Source organism: Aphis gossypii, chromosome 3, assembly GCF_020184175.1.
Source record: "Aphis gossypii isolate Hap1 chromosome 3, ASM2018417v2, whole genome shotgun sequence".
In the NCBI taxonomy this organism is placed as follows: Eukaryota; Metazoa; Arthropoda; class Insecta; order Hemiptera; family Aphididae; genus Aphis; species Aphis gossypii.
In genome coordinates, this window is record NC_065532.1 from 52416192 (window position 1) to 52434311 (window position 18120).

Here is an 18120-nt window from a genome sequence, read left to right on the forward strand (position 1 = left end):
ATTATTTAATTTGTTGAGCCATTATTATTATAATAAAATTAGTTGCTTTAAGTACCTTATAAGATGACAATCTTAAACAAAAATATTTTGAACTAATATAATAAAAAAATTATGTCTTAAACAAATGCATATTTATTACAACTCATTTACATTACTTTTACATTAAGATTAAATAAATTCTTTTAGTTGTATGGGTACTTTTATATAATATTATTAGTTATAATTTAAGGTAAAGACTAAAGAGTAAAACATGGAATAACATCTAAAACTTAATATGAAATACAAAATTATTTAATTAATTATTTGACATAATATTCAACACATAGTTATTTTGTAAGATATTTTTAACCTTATAATATTTTATTAAAACATTTTAATAATTATTACACTTATTAGAACCTTTATATTTATAAATATGATCAATACGTTTAAATTATGATTTTTTTAACTAATAGATTTGTAAATGCAAAATGTAAAATAATACATTAATAAAATAAATGACAAAGTTAATTCAACAAATATATAATATTATATCATTTTCAAAAAATTATAAATGTAACTATAATCATAATATTACTCTCAATACTGTATTATGAATCATCTTATTTTGACATTTATCTTGTTTGTCTTACTTTGATAAGATGTAACTTGAAATTTATTAAATATCCTTGGTAGTTACAATTAAAAATGAATACTTATGGAACAAAATTTCAAAATAATCAAAAACTAAAAATACAGAAAACTGTGTGGCAACTTACACTTATTTTCAAGTGTGTAATAAGAAATTATTTGTACAATTTATCTGAAGTACAACCATAAATCTGATCATTGGTCAAATGTTTAGTATTTGAGATGAATACATCGACTTCATGATTGTATACCTCTTGGAATGTTTGTCCATCGAGTACAGTGAATAATGATATACATTTATTTAATACCATTTGAGCTTTGCATCGAATTTGGTATGCTTTACTAACATGTTCGATAGATTCTTGACTGTTTAAGCACCAATTATTCACATCACCTACATACTTGGTTACTTTTGTAATTTTATCAACAATACATCTATGTTTTTTTAACATGAGAGCATTAAATTGTAATTCACTGATCTGTTCCAATGATTTTAAAGCCATTTCATAATTTAACTTGCTATAGTTAATTGATAAAGCAGAGCATAATTTATTTACATAATCAAGCAAATTTACTTCTGTTAGTAGCAAATTAATTTGATCTACTTTGTTTGGTTCCATTTTTTTCCACTCGACTTCTACATTTGGAAGAGAACCCATGGTATTTTTAATTAAATTAATTGGTGGAATTCTCTCATGTTTGTTGTTGTTTACTTGGGAAATTTCTCGGGGTGTACTGTCAAACGAACATGGAGTTGATATTGCATTACCTTTCAAACTATTCCTTGCTTTTGTTCTTGAGCCTGAAATCAAAAATTACATAATATAGTAGATATTTACGATAAAAAAAGTACATATAACACTTAGTATTTGGTTATATATATTTTGTATTATTTTGTTATAAAAAAAAATAATAAACTGTACATGTTATGATATACCTATAGTTCATAAATAAACTAATGATGAAATATTTTGAGAAAAAGAAAATCTCATCTCTTCCTACAGAAAAATTAATTTCTACATAGATTATTTTATTTTATTATATGTTTCAGTTAACTAAGTAATTAATTTAAGAGGACGCCATACCTTCATGTGTTGTCTCTGTCTTACACATAGATAACATAATTGAAAACTGCTTTGCACGGGATGACTACTTCCTCAATATTTATATGAAAATTACCAAAATTATAAATCACATTGGGAAGAATTTTATCTGAGTTATTGCATTTTAATTTTTTCAATAGTAGTAACCAATAATTTTTAATAATTAAAAGAAAAAACCCATAAGTTCTCAAACTGATAACTTTAATTGTATCCATATTATCAAAAAAATTAAAAAAACGCTATAACACAGATAAAGTTTTTTCAAATGCAATTTATGATTTTGGTAATTCTCGAGGTAATTTAATTTTGATATTAAATATAGAGGAAATAAAGTTATCACACACAAAATAGTTTTTAACTATATCGTGTGAGTATAAGACAAACAACATATGCAAGTGTGGCATCCTTTTAATAAACAAATTATATTATAATACCTAGAAACAAAAAAAAATTATTAATATTTTACCTTTAATTTTGACATTTTGTTTTAAAACATCATCAGTTTCATCATTGCCAGAATTGTTAGTTTCTAAAATTTGAGAATCTACTTTCTTTAGTTTTAAATGTTTCGACTCTTTGGTAACTAATTCACAGTCAGGTAATCGGTTTGACTTGATTTTACGACCAAAGCGTGATGTACGGCCTAAATCTGAAATAATTTTATTACTTGATGCAATACTATTATTCATTTCTAGAGATTCTGCAGTTTCACAATAATTTAATGGTATGTCATTTGATTCAAGCACAGATTCGTCGGCTGTATTAAAAGTTTCAGAATTTTGATCATTGGCAGCATTATTTTTATCTGTAGTTTTAGAATTCTGTAAATTACAATATTATTAACATTTATTATTATTTATTGCATTTAAGAATATTTTACTAATATTGTACTATAGTCTATAACTAAAACAAACCTACTATTATAATACTATATACTTAAATAGGTATAAATAAAAATGTATGTTAGGTATTTATATAATTTAGTATACCTAATATGAGATCCAGTGAATAGTATTCTAACCTTAACGTTTTTTAAAAAAAAAAGATGTAAACATAATACATTAAATTTCATTATCTACCTAAAAAAATACTTAGGTGACAAATAAATAAAATAGTTTTAATACTCAATAAATATTATGAATACTATAATTTAAATAAACATTATTTTAAGTGGATATCAATACAATAAAAATATATAACTAAGTAGGTAATTTTGTTATTTATTTTAACATTATGAAGGACAAATAGGTATTTTATGTTGTTAATAATCAAATTAAAAATAATTAAAGACAAATGTGAATTTTGAATTTTGGATTTAATGTCAATACTATGTTAATATCAAAACTTATAAAAATATCCTTTTCGTTTGTTTTGTAAAAACGTTTTTTTTTGTTAATATATTAGAATATAAGACAATCACTATAACTATTAGATAAAAGTGCAACTAAATTATTTTTTCAGTTATAAATTTGTATTATTAGGTAATTTAAAGTTGTGCAATTTATATATTTTAATGTTTTATACTCAATATTTATTTTTGACAAAAACAATTTTAATTTTTTTTTTTATATTTGTTTATTTGACAGTTGGCATTTATGAACAGTAAAAAAATTGTGTTTAAACAAATAATAATAGTGTATGTATTTCCAATAGATAGATGTATTGATGTATTACCTAATCCTTTTGTTTGTATGTATATGTATGTATGTATGTATGTATGTATGTGTGTATGTGTGTATGTATGTACCTATGTATGGTATTCATTTTAATCCATAAAACAATAGTTTTGTATTTATTCAACACTAGGTACTATAAAAAAGGTAGGTCCCTCTATTAATTGTTATTTAAATTAATAATATTACTGTAAATAACAATAAAATACTATCATAGCTAAATAAAGAATATAAAGAGTTAAAAATAAATAAAATAAAAGATAAGGTACTAACCTGTTTTCCATTAATTTTTCTTGCTAAAAAACTTTCATTCAATTGTTCCAACAATACTATAGGTTGATCTTCTGTGGGAATTATAATTTTTGAAGTTTTTAGCTTCTTTGAGACTTCTTCGTGTCTGACATTGGACAGTTTTCTTTTTAAATTTGTAGAATTAGATACTCTTTTTCTTGATTTAACAACTTTTTTACCTTTAGATAAACTTGTCTCATTAACCAAGTTTTCTTCATTTTTTAAATTTAACTCATTTTCATCCACATTTTTGGATTCACTTTCTAAAGATAATTTTTCATTTAAGCCTTCTGTGGAAATTGATGGCATGGATTCTTCAACATCAATTTTGACATTATTTTGAGGTTGAAAATCAGTTTTTGGATCATTTTCTATTTGTACTAGAGCTTCGGAAAATTTTTTGAATTTCTTTAATTTTCCTCGGGATTTGCCTAGTTTATTCTTGTTTTTTTTATATAGACTTGTCTCATCAACCAACTTATCTTCATTTTTTAAATTTAACTCAATTTCATCCACATTTTTGGATTCACTTTCTAAAGATAATTTTTCATTTAAGCTTTTTGTGGAAATTGATGGCATAGATTCTTCAACATCAACTTTGACATTGTTTTCAAGTTGAAAATCAGTTTTTGCATCATTTTCTATTTGTACTAGAGCTTCGGCAAATTTTTTGAATTTCTTTAATTTTCCTCGGGATTTGCCTAGTTTATTCTTGTTTTCTTCATATAGACTGAGTACTTCTGATTTACATTCACTGTAGTTACCAGTTCCATAAAAATAAACATCATAAATTGGTTGCGATTCACTGTTAGTTTTAATACCGGATATGAAGGCAGGCCAAGCAGGATATCCACGTCGTTTTACAATGACTTTGTCTTTGACAGAAAATATTTGTTCTGAAGACATTGAATAAACCTAGTTATAACAAATAACAATTAATAAATTAACTTATTATTATATTATTGATATTTATTCATTTACTTATATACGGGTTAAAAAACAAATATTTTTTATCAAGAAATAGTGCTTTGTTACATTATTTTATAATGCAATTCAAGTTGATAAACATTGTTTACATAATATTTAGAATGAAGATTTAAATAATATGGAAGATAGTATTGTTAATAAAATAAAATAAATAGATAGGTAGGTTTATCAATAAATATGTTTAATTTAAATTTAAATATCTACCAACTAGTATAAAATATGTAGTACGTATAGAGTGCTATGCAAAAGTATATATAATATGCTATCAATAATTTATTAAAATCAAGATTGTTTAGTTAAACAGTACATGCATAATTTAAAATAATTAAAAATTATCAAAAAACTTGATTTTATTAAGATATCTAAAAATGAAAAGAATTATTATTAATTAGTTGATTTAGTATAGGTATTCAACATTTATATTGTATGACATTTAATTGTCAATTCAATTGAAAAAAAAAGGTAGTCATCTTACCAAAATAAGTATTCGAATGTATAAGGTATAGCTAAGTACAAATAATATATATTGTGTCTATTAGGGTAAAATATAAGAAGTAATATCTTACAAGTTACAACTTATATTGTCGATATAATTATCTCGTAATATATTATAATATTCTTCCATAAATCGAGAGCGTGAAAAATCAATTGATTGTCGATCCGCATCTCGTCTGAGGATATATTAATAAGTAAATACTTACTTAGTGCTTTGGTGCACGCGATCATTCGCGAAAAACTTGGAAAGTTTTAAAAAGTTAGTAGACGAAGGTAAAAATATTCCGATATTCAGTACGCATTTACTTTGACAAAAAATTGCGAAAAAAGTTTACCAAGTGTCTATAATAGAACTACGTGAAAAGCGAATATCGGCCGATCGATTACGAAAACAAGTTGACGAAAATAAGTAAGACGAAGACTGAAAACAGTGAAAACAAAAACAACTTGTACATATTTTGTACAAAATTAATATGATTACGATAAGAATAACAAGTAAATTAATCGAAACGACACCGAACAGAATAGATAATAATAACACTGTTGTCTGGAAATGAACTTTGACCGGGTCCAAAACTCCTATCGACGAGTCCCCGACCAGCACGACCTACGGGATCTAATTTTGTCCGTAAATCATATTCAAAACATTCAAATGGTACAACGGTCGCGGGTCGCGGTGAGTTGTCAACAGTGTTGCCACAGCCACGTGGATGCGGACAGATCTGTCGATTGTATTCTGCACTTCTACCTCCGCCATAGGATTTAACATATTGTATGAACATGTAACATGTAAACAGCTGTTCTGTCAAACACTTTCGATGGTCGTGTGATAGGGACAAACGCATAGTTAGTCGTGCAACCATAATACCATAATAATATTATCTTAAGACTTAAATCGTGCCTATACCTCAAGTGGCGGCGGTAATGTCAGTGGCGTATCATGGTTGCATAGGTGTGCATTGCACTGAGGCCCAGTGTATAAAAGGCCCAAAAGAGGGTCCACGCATTTTGATATGTACTTTGTTTAAAATATGTATATTAAAATTTTACATTTTGTTTATAATATTTAACTATTTTATAATAATTAATAAATTACAATAAAATCATAACATTTTATATTACTATTAAGAATTTTATCTATAAATATTATACTATTATTTGGTCTTATAGATATTAAAATATTATTCCCGTATAGAGTATAAAAATAAATCTTCCATGAAACAGGTGGAAATATTGTCATCAGAACATATTTTATCATTAGGTTATAAATTGAATGTGTATTTTTTTAATTTTATTCGTAAAATAAAATAATATTGCACATGGGTTAGAATTTTATAGTTATGCCATTGGGTGATGTATGTGATTTGGGATAGTCTTCAATTAAATAAATATATACACAATGTCATTTGGTTAACGAAATTGTCGAATGCACATTACAGTATAATAATATTAATATCTATATTATTATAACGTCGTTAAAACTTGTCAAATAATATAGGTATTGTATAATAAATATAAGTTAGGTCAGTAAGTTAGGACACCCAAGGTCTTGCCAAATATCGTATCACAAATTCACTAATGATAATAATATGAAATACAACATAATATAATATAATAAAATCGGCTAAATCGATATGTATGAATAATGTCACAATGACTAATCGCGCTAGTCGGCAATAACAACTATCAATCTTTCAAATGACTTGACAACGAGATTGTGTCTGAGCTATGTATCTAATGTACAGGAGAAGAGGACAAGGGAAGCCATACAAAAGGAAGCACTCTACTACAGCATGGTCAGGTGTACCAGAGCCGCTGAATAAAAAAGCACCTTCATGTCCTAACCGTTATAAAAGTATCATCGACTTTGTTAAAGGACCATGAAACAAAAAAAATATGATTTTGGCTTAATGAATAGTTAGTCAATTACTATAACTAACTCATTTAGTCATTTCGAAGCAACGGTAAGTGGCACGATACAATATTATAATAATTCGTTATTTGTGTGAACAAGTATAATATTAATTGATGTACACAAAATTGAAAATACTGAAAACTGAAACGTGGATATTTACAATTATTCATTATAATTTATAATATTAATAACTTCGTTATCGCTACTAGGAATATGAGTATAAATACGACGTAGGACGTAGGTATACGTTACACACAATCCACAATATCATCACCGTGAAATTCTATGTCAATTTTAAAAATATCATCAACCGACATAAGTTATATTATATTGGCATGGCAACAAACAAGGGATTTGATAAGGACTTACAGTTACCTAATTATAAAATTTATTTATTAATTAATTAATTTTTTTTTTAATAGTCTATAGTTCTATACAATTGATAAGTCGGTATATCTATGCTATACCTATTATTGCAATGTTTAATTTAATTTAATTTAATTTAACTACGGTAGTACGGTTATTCGTTAAATTGTCATTACTCATTATCTATTAGGATAGTAATATCAATATACTTCGATATTAAATCATGGAGAGTGGGGACGGATTAAGGCAGCAAATTAGATATAGTTAGAACTTTGAGATTCAAAAATAAAAATTCCATATTCTTTTTATAATCAAGAAACAAAAAAAAAAAATGAGGAAATACTCGAATTTTTACATAAATCTAATATTAATAACAAAATTGATTTTGTTTCTTTGGTGTAACTCGAAAACGAATAATCTCAGATAGGTACTTAAAATTTTCATTTTTTATGTGTGATAAAATTTTCAAACTACTATTTCTTAACTATTTATAGGGATGTCAAATTTTCAATTTTTTTTTTCATAAATATCGATAAAAAAATTCTTGAACATTTAATACAAGATCCAACATAAGTAATTCTTCAATTTTCTACTTTTATTCTAATTGTACTGTTACTTTAATGTTATAGGGGAAACCCATATATTTGTAATAAATAAATAAATAATATGATTTTTATAGTCAATAAAATTACTCATACAAACATCGATGAATAAAACACAAAACAAATGTATAACAGACTTAAAAAGTAAATATATCCACTTAAATATACTAGAAAACAGTTTTATGATTGATCAATTCTCATTTTGTTATTTACCCATCTTTTTATTTTTATTTATGTATAGATATTATAGATCCCTCTCCTCCCCGAGCATAATTCTATGTATGAATATGATTAATATTTATTTAATAAATCATTTGGCAACTTAGCACTTCCGTTCATATGTTGTACTTACCTGTTGTTTAGTTCAGTTTTCTGAGTGTGACATAATATGCGTCCTATCTACCACTTGCGTCACTATGAAATATGAGCTATAACGCTGTAGTCAGGAAAGATCAGAATTCAGAACATTTATAATTTTTGAAATTTTAGATTAAAATTTATATATTTTGTTATTATTGAACTGTGATCCACGGAGTATAATAAACTAGATCCACTAGTTTAAACTAGTGAACATTTTCATAAATCATTTGCCATTTTTATCGAGGAGGTTAATTTAATGTCATCGTCAAAATAGTAATTTGTCCAAATATTATTGTTAAATAAAGCTAAGAGAATATAATAATACTCTTATATTTTAAGACACACATGGCAATAAAATAATCAATACTGTGTTAAAATAGTTAAAAATGATTGCTAACAATATAAACCTTAAAATAATATATTATACGCTCCAGGTATTTAATTTTATAAACATAAGAATAAATTGATCTCGACAAAGACAATGGCAAGATATTGCGAGGGATACATAGAATTAACAAAATATGCTCTCATGTTAGATGAAGTTTAGATTCCCAGTTGTGTAATATTATAATTTATAGAATACGATTTAATATGTATAATGTGTATACATCAAATGATTTTTTTTTCATTTATTTATTGAGGTTGTCATATTATGTTAAATCAGGAGTTGCAAACTTTTTTCCTTGTCGAATAAAAGTAATAATAAAAAAGCGGGCAAATGGGTACCGTTCTGCTGTACATTAGGGGGTGGGATTGACCTCGGACTAGGGTAGGTTAAATTTGAATGCAATGATAGGTATCATTGTATACGAAAAACGATTCTGAACGAAGATGATTTGTCAGCCTAAGATATAATTTCCAGTTGTTGGTGAAAAAGGTGGTTTATGTTTTAATGGCCTGAATACACCAAAATTTAAGTTCTTTTATAATTATTGTAAGCTAAACTTATGAAAAATCTTGTATTTAATTTTCAACTCTTAGCTACCTATACAAACATTTTTATAAATTATACCTACAAAATAATTTGCAAATATTCATAATTTTGACGAATTTTCGTCAAAATTTGAACTTCAAATGCTAATAAAAAAAAATTGTGCCTATGTATTCTTATAATTTTCTAATCACTATAAGAATAACATATGAGGAACTTTGTATAAAATTTACAAGTATTTTGATAGGGACAAAAAAATTTTATCGACATTTCAAAAAAAATTTCTCAAAAAAATCGAAAATTTCAGTGGTCTATAAATAACTCAAAAAAGTCAAAATTTTTTGAAAATTTAACTATATACAAATACTACTGACATTAACATTTTGTGAAAATGTCAAGTATTTTCAGTGATTAGTTTTTGAATTACAACCATAAAAAAAATCGATTTGGTCGAAAACTGGTTTTGCGTAAAAATTTCCATTTTTCCGTAATTTGTTTTTTCTTGATTTTTTTGAAAACTGTTGGAAAATGTTAACTTTTTACCTCTATAATGCACCAAGGATATTCACTTTTACATCGGAAACCACCCCCATAGTTTGAAATTGGAGCATTATTTCAACTAGTTATGCTGTACAAAGACACAAAAAAAAAAACAAAAAAAAAAAACACATCATTGTAAAATCAATACATTCATCACTTCGTTCAGAATCTAAAAAACATGGAGACACATGTTATATCAAATTAACACTCGTGTGTCATTTATTTTTTAAGCACACACACACATATATATATATAATATATAATATATTTATTTTATTTATTAACATTAATTTATATTAATAGTGTTCTTTAAGTTTCATTTAAATTTAAATAATAATACAATTAAGTTTAAAATGTATTATTTGGGTTATGATAAACGTGATCCCAGTACGGTAATTACTACCAAATAATTCATAAAAATTAGGTATACTGAAAACTATAGGTATGTATTCTATATTTCTATAGTAGATATTATTATGCTTATTAGCCAGGTAAGAGACTATAACAAAAACATGACAACAAATGTATTTTTACATTTTTGACACTCCCAAAATTTGCACCTTAAAATTTAAATGAGACAGGTTAGGTTGTAGAGTAAAACAAAATTTGCGAACTAATTGCATATCTCTATTTTATAATATAAATAATAGATAATATATTATATATACCAGAACCACATAGGTATTTATGCGGTGGACGAATATTTGAGATGTGGTAAATTATCATATTCCTTAAATTCTAAATGCTGATGGTTGCCGTTCCTTCATGCGCGATTAGTATTGTTGGTGGTCACTCCTTAAAGCTATATAGTAGTGTCGTCGTCGATAGCGCGTAAAAGAAGACTGAAACACTTAAAACGTTACTTAATACTTAACTAAATGAAATTCCATATAATTGTCTTCATGGTTTGTGTATTTCTTTCATCAATCGATGACCTTCTCGATGACTCTAATAGTCTAATGCATTGAAAATGGAATGACCGTTGATCTAATGAAATAAACAACATGCCATGATCGTAACCTGTCAGAGCCTTCGGTAAAAGCGTGTAATAATACCATAAGTTAAAGTTTAAAATAATTTTAACTATGATAGTATACAAAATTCAATCAAATCTGGATTTTTAAAATAATACCAAGTGACCGTGCTAATGGTTGGTCTTGAAACTCACTTGTAGGTATATTGTATATAAAACTATCGTCCAACATTTATGGATCTATTAATTTTTTTTTTAAATTTAATAATCATAAGGTTATGATAATTGAAAAATTAATATAGCTCTTGCTATGAAAAAAAATAATTGTTAGTTCTACCATGACACAACAATGACAACTTTTACTATTTTCTATTTTTCAGGCCCAAATGATTCCCATGAAAAATCGTAATATTAGTTTTAAGGTTGATACCCACTGGTGCATTTATTATTAATCTATTAGTCGATTCTGACGGACTATAGAACAGCTTGAACAGATTTGTATAAAATTAATCTAAATAATAAATTGATAATATTTTGAAAATTAAATTATGCTTGGAAAATTACGAACTATTTGTAGGTATAAGTTAATTAATTATTGTATAAATATACTAAAACTAAAATACTTAGGTTTATAATTAATCAGTTGGCGTTTAGCGTCCATAATATATCATACGTGTTGTTACTTGTTTTATGTTTATCACAATGAAACTCGTTTTCTAAAGTATTCCAGGATTAGGAAATTGTTATATAATACATTTAGCCAGCCGATTGGCAACAATAATTATTGAAGGTAAGTTGACTGATGACAATCATAATGATTCACGCGTATACAAACACGTCAAATAAGTTAGTTTATACAAAAAAACTACTTTTGGTAAACAAAATTGAACAATTAATAAAATATAAAAGTCACTTATCTGCGATTTGAGTTAGTTTTTCATCATAATAGTCAGGCAAATGTTGTGAATTTGCGGCTGAATTAGAAATGAGCATCTACCTTACAATAGTCCTCCTGTTTTTTATCTATACAGTTAAGGGTTTGTATGACTTTTAGGTTATTATATTATTAAGTAATTATATAGGTAATTATTTAATCTGATGTTTACACCGATTTAATGAAAAATATCACACACATATATTATATATGTATTACTTAATTTGTATATAACTGTGTATTTATCAGTTCAGTTTTTTAAAGGAATCTTTTTTGAATTTTAGTTCATATAAAAGCATATAGTCAAGAATATGAAAATACTACGAATAAATTTGATAGTGGTGAACAAGAACATATTGTAATACCACAGTCTATCAATGAAGCTAACTTGAAGTTTTGCTATTCTAATTCGTATGTAATATTATTATCCAATAGGTGAAACAAGTAATAATTTAAAACAATATTTTTTAATGTATATAAAATGTAGTAAAATAATTAACGATATTAAAAATATAATATCTATGTCCTATATAGTATTAATAGCTAATGATATATTATGTATACTGTGTTATGCATTATATTAAGGTACCTACACATAGATTATTATTTTAATTTAAAAGTATAATTAATAGACACTCGTGCAGACTTATGAGATTTTATTTTATTTTTCATAATATTATATAATATTTGATTAAGTAAATGTGAAATTATTAGTTCATTTTAGAAATTCGTATTATGATTTGTTTTTTAACATACCTAAATAACAAAAAAACAATAGTCATACTATAATTAAAATTATTTTTAATTTTTAAATTATGTTTTTATAAAATGTTTAAATAGATATCTTGGAAATGATACATGGATTCCAATCGAATCTGGTAACGAAACAAGTATACTTGACTACTGGATACACGGTTTACCTTTAATACTTACAACTCATGGATGGCTTTCATCGGATAAAAACTTCAAAGGGGTATTTATCATTAACACTGGTATGATTAAACAATTAATATTATTCTGATAACTAAAAATAAAATACCTGTACTAGATTTTACTTTATTTTAATAAATAATATTATATTCATTGTCAAACTATTAGCCTATATCGACGTCGGTGGGTTTAATGTCATCTCAGTGGATTGGAGTAGTATTGCCGAAGATCCTAATTACCCAGTTCCTGCAGCCTTAACCAAAGCAGTTGGTTCTGCGATTGCTAAATTTTTGGACCGTTTGGTTGATGTTACGGGAATAGATCCGTTACATATACATTTAATAGGTCACAGTCTTGGTGCCCACGTTGTAGGATCGTGTGGTTTTCATTTTAAATCGGGAAAAATCGGTAGGATAACTGGTGAGCATTTTGGACGTAACAACATATATGTTGTATATACATGTCTTATATACCATGCTTATATTAAATCATAATAATAATTAATTATTTTGTGTTTTGGAATTAAAATTAATACCTACTTAAAAATAAATCATAAATTTATAATTCAATAACAAAAAAAAAAAATACGTTTAACTAAAACTAAGAAAAATATTGGCTTAATTTAAAAATAAATATTATTTTTATATTTAAACCTTTAGATTATTACTGGGACTTAAGACGTATATAAGTCCTAAAATGTTTCTACATTTCTATGAATAATAGGACACATATTATTTAGTAAATTGGGAATATTTTTTCAGTTCATAATTTATAATAAATATATAATATAATATATATAGATAGGTACTTATCATGTGTTCTTCATTATTAATTATCATTAATAACGATATAGATATGTTTAAATATCCATATCTGCCATATGGGTACAACTATAAGTATATGTACCTACTTAATGTTTGATATTATTACACAATACAAACTATTTGAATTTTACCATTTATGATAGAAAATTATAAAATCATAATAATATCCATATTGTGTGTAATAAAATATACATTTTATTATATTCTAAAGGTTTAGATGCAGCCGCACCTGGATACGAGGTAATACCTATTCATTTACCACACTTGAACAAAGAGGATGCTCAATTTGTCGACTGTATTCATACATCAAGAGGAATTCTTGGCTACTTTACAAGTATAGGCCACGCTGACTTCTATCCCAATTCCGGAAGAGCGCCTCAACCGGGATGCCATTCATTATTCAATTTACTAGATTTCTGTAAGTATTTTTTCAATCTGAAAAGAAGATTTGAGTAAGTATAGTCATGAATTATACTGTTGATATAGGTATTTACTGCTTATTATGCATCGAAGAATAGATGCTTTTTGTCGTATTACCTATATTCAGAGTCCGGACGAAATTTATCATTCAACTGAAAATCATTAAACCGCTGAATTATTATTATTTTTTAGTAAATAATTATATTAAAACTATTGTGAATTTAGAACATTTGTGTTGATAGGCTCAATCACATGTACCACATTACAATACAAAATGAATAACAATGTTATATCAGTTATTTTATTTTATAACTGATAATTCTTATTCTAGAAAAGTCAAATTATATTAATATTGTGTAATAGAAAATAGGTAGGTAACTTAATTATTATAGCAATCATCTAATCCAAACGTATTATAAATTTAAATATTAAATTATATGAATATTATTATGAATTAACTCAATAGAACACGAATTATATTTTATTTTTATTTAGGTATACATTAGTAAAGTCATTGGGATTTTCTTAAAACAGAATTACCATAGAATAGAGTAAACCAAACTGTAAACTCACGAAGGAAATACATGGCTCTTATGGCAGTACAAAAATATGATCGACCATATTGAAAGAACTTATCAATCCAAAACTTTTTTTAAAAAAAACGCGTGGAAATAACAACAAAATACATATTTTACATCAAATATTTCTAAACAACAAATATTAGAAATGGTTAGATTGAGAAGGAAGTGATTCTAACGGCTGTAAACGTTAAATTATTTACAAAATAAAATATATTATCACAGAATAAATTCAGTGACAAGCTCTTTCAAAATGGTGGACTACAATTTAAGCGGTCAGTTTCCATTCTGGTTTGATCTATTCTGTGGTAGAATAGAAATATCACAAAATTAATAAAATCAACAGAATAATAAGGTCTTGGTACGAATGGTTTTGGTTGACATTTGACATTAACTAAGAACATAGTATAATACCTCTGTTCATCGAAAGAATAGTACTGCGTGTTGCCGTGGTGGACGAAAACTCGTCGTTTCTTCATACTTTAGCACGAAACGGATAGACCCACCAAGTTGTTCTCGTGTGTGGACAAGGTTTAGACTTTTAGAGTATCACATTTTATTATTGTGATTTCGATTCAAAATCTTGTGTTCGACCACGTTTCGGGTATAGTACTACAGTTCACTTGGTACTTGGTAACATATTATAACTGCGGACGAGAACGGTAATTAATTTAACTCACACATTTTATATCAAATAGTTGTAGTCTTGGAGAAGGAATTTTTGATGGGGGGGGGGCCGTAATTTCGTATACGTGATTGGTAGTTGGTACTATTCTCTCAGTGAATAGAGTATAGCTGAGTAACTGATATATTAATCAGCTACTATGCTATTATATACATATAATATTGAATTAATTGCAGTGTATTGCAGCCATGCACGAGCATATGAACTTTATGCAGACTCCGTGTACCATAGAAAATCTTTAGTTGCGGTAAATTGTCCATCGTGGAAAGATTTTAAAGATAAAAAATGTGAAGGCAACACTCGTGAGTTTATGGGGCACGACACATCACCCAGGTATAGATCGATAATTGAGTTTAGTTACCACTATTGAATAATTTATTGTCTATGATTAACAGTTCAATTTTGTAACATTATCTACTTTAATTTGATTTAATTTATGTCATTTCCTTTTTTTTGTAAAATTTTTATGTATGACAATTAGCAAAAAAAATTTAATTTAATATGTGGGGCCCATAAAAATTAATAACTAATGTTTAAAACAAACGTTCTCTTCCTGATATTAATTTATATTTTATTTATTACACGTATAGTGATCAACATTTTAAAATAGATAATACCTATACAATTATTCACAAATTGAAAGTTAACAACGTTATATAAATACGATTAGTAGTATATTTCTTATGGTTTATATTTATGTAAGTGTATTTTTCTGATCAATAACTGATATCGTTCTTATTTTTAGTGCTAGAGGCGATTTCTACTTAAAGACCAGAAAAACCAATCCTTATGGTACTAATGTATAAGTATAATGTACGTATTTTATATTTTTATTGTATGAATTAAAAACATATTATAATGTTCCTGTATTTTAATTCATTGATTGTCGAAATCCAATATTATGATTTACCTGAATCAATATTAAAATATATTTAAGTATACTATATTGGGACAATGTATTATACTCAAAGAATAAATTCATTAAAATCAATGGGTTAGGTTTTTATGCACAAAAATCTATTTAAATATCTAATACAATGGTTGTAATAATATTGATTTTATTTTTGTTATTATAATTAAAACACAATATTATTTATGCCGCAGGCAGTGAAAGACATACGTTAGGTATCTAATTATTTGTGTTAGTTTTACTTGAGCTCATAAAATAAGTACTTACCTAACAATCAATTTCGAAAATTTCGTTAAACACAATTATTTTAAATAATATACTAAAATATATAATCCAGAATTAAACATAAAATCATACACGAAGAACTCACGGTTAGGTATCAACTGTGGCGATATTAGTATGCAATAGTATGTATACAATACATTAGATTAACTATTTTAAAAGAATAACATATTTCGTCGCAACTACGATTTAAAAATTTGCGTCAGCGAAATTATATTTATAAAAGTGAATTGATTCAATACCTAAAATCATGTTTTATTTACTGTATCCCACGCAATTAAATGAAAGTATCGATTTCATACTTGCAATTGTTCCAATATTATTGGTTGGCTATTCGACATGTAAAAAAGAGAAACTCATTTGACCATTTGAATCAATATTGGTTTTATTTGCAAAGTCAACTAACTTACTACTTAAATATACCTATCGTATCATTAGACTTTATGTGTTACACTAGTAATTTTTAAAAATTTGTTTTGATAACACTATTCAGTATTTAGGATGGTGTCATTACGTAGTTAATCAATAATAATTAATATTTGAGTACTTATAGCAAATATTATGCAACATAAATACCATACGATCATTATAATAAAAAATATTGTTTTTGGTTGTTATAGTTTCCGAAGCAGAGAAATAAAAATAATTATGGATTCTATATTGTAGTCGTTTCTTACTTATAGCACTTAATATCAGTACATCACTATTATATCAAAAATAAAAATAAATTATATACTTATTATTATGCTACAATATTAATCTTACACAATTATAATATAGCAGTAACCACAGACCTCTCGACCGCCAATGGTCAATGTTTTTTGTGTGTGAGTGAGAGGAGTAGACGTGTAGAATTGTTCACACTAAAGTGGTCGTCTAGGACGTTGCTCGGGATACACTACGTAGAAGCGAATTACCTTTTTACCTCACAATAATATTTATTTCATTGGATATTTGTTTATATTTATTATTCACATTTAAGTTCTTGTTTTTATAATTTGTTTCTTTACAAAAATAAGAACATTTATTGTGATTATTGAATAACCGATTATTTGGCGCATTAATTATATCAAATTTAAGTGCGAAAATATAACAATCACTTCGTTAATTTATTGTTACTTAATAAAATACTAAATTTTTGCTTAACTTAACCTGATATTTTCGAGAGAGTAGTAGGTATGTTTTGTAATTGTTGATATTTTATTGAACAAGTGGTATCGGTTCTTGTACTAAAAATATTTTGGGATATTTATTTTCTGATATCAGTTGGCATATCGGATCTTTTACTCATGTTTTGAAATAATTCTTCAGAAAATGATTTCTGTAATCATTTTTTTCCACCCTCAATGTTTGTCCGTATGGACTAAATTAAAAATTTAACTAGGTACCAATTTTTACCATTTTTACCAATCTACAAAGTTGAATAAAAATGTTGGTAATTAATTATGGTGTTACAATAACTTACTGTAGTATTATATAAAACATAGGAATAACATGTAATTTATCTAAAATGCTCGATCAATCTTCAATAATAATAATATATGTTATTACATTAGAATAAACATTTGAGATCTCATCTATAATCTATCATCTATAATGCCAATAACAGCATGTAGAGTCAAAACTGCAGAGGAAAAAACTAATACAATGTTTATAATCATTCACCTCTCAGATAATTGTATTATTTTATT

The 18120-nt window shown here is 26.0% G+C and overlaps 2 protein-coding genes and 1 long non-coding RNA gene across 6 annotated transcripts; 1 reads left to right on the plus strand and 2 right to left on the minus strand.

The window, feature by feature from the left end:
• Positions 1–505: 505 nt before the first annotated feature.
• Positions 506–5838, minus strand: LOC114119255 (PC4 and SFRS1-interacting protein-like). Its single transcript, XM_027980761.2, has 4 exons — positions 5386–5838; positions 3680–4612; positions 2200–2554; positions 506–1432 (listed from the first exon to the last, which is right to left on the minus strand). The coding sequence occupies exons 2-4, from the start codon at positions 4601–4603 to the stop codon at positions 786–788; spliced, it is 1926 nt and encodes a 641-aa protein (XP_027836562.1). The 5' UTR covers positions 4604–4612; positions 5386–5838; the 3' UTR covers positions 506–785.
• Positions 5839–11808: 5970 nt separating this feature from the next.
• LOC114119210 (hepatic triacylglycerol lipase-like) lies at positions 11809–16359 on the plus strand. Of its 2 annotated transcripts, XM_050204283.1 has the most exons (7): positions 11809–11903; positions 12085–12211; positions 12641–12792; positions 12899–13150; positions 13766–13972; positions 15414–15570; positions 15983–16359. In XM_050204283.1, the coding sequence occupies exons 1-7, from the start codon at positions 11852–11854 to the stop codon at positions 16041–16043; spliced, it is 1008 nt and encodes a 335-aa protein (XP_050060240.1). In that variant the 5' UTR covers positions 11809–11851; the 3' UTR covers positions 16044–16359. The 2 variants fall into 2 exon arrangements, with proteins under 2 accessions (XP_050060240.1, XP_027836506.1); XM_027980705.2 differs by lacking the exons at positions 15414–15570; positions 15983–16359 and adding an exon at positions 14041–14164.
• Positions 13843–17126, minus strand: LOC126551306 (uncharacterized). Of its 3 annotated transcripts, none has more exons than XR_007605181.1 (3): positions 16415–17126; positions 14092–14126; positions 13843–13989 (listed from the first exon to the last, which is right to left on the minus strand). It is a non-coding gene; the product is annotated as an uncharacterized LOC126551306 (long non-coding RNA). The 3 variants fall into 3 exon arrangements; XR_007605180.1 differs by lacking the exon at positions 16415–17126 and adding an exon at positions 14967–15066; XR_007605182.1 differs by lacking the exon at positions 16415–17126 and adding an exon at positions 14967–15070 and having other exon boundaries at positions 13845–13989; positions 14049–14126.
• Positions 17127–18120: the final 994 nt, after the last annotated feature.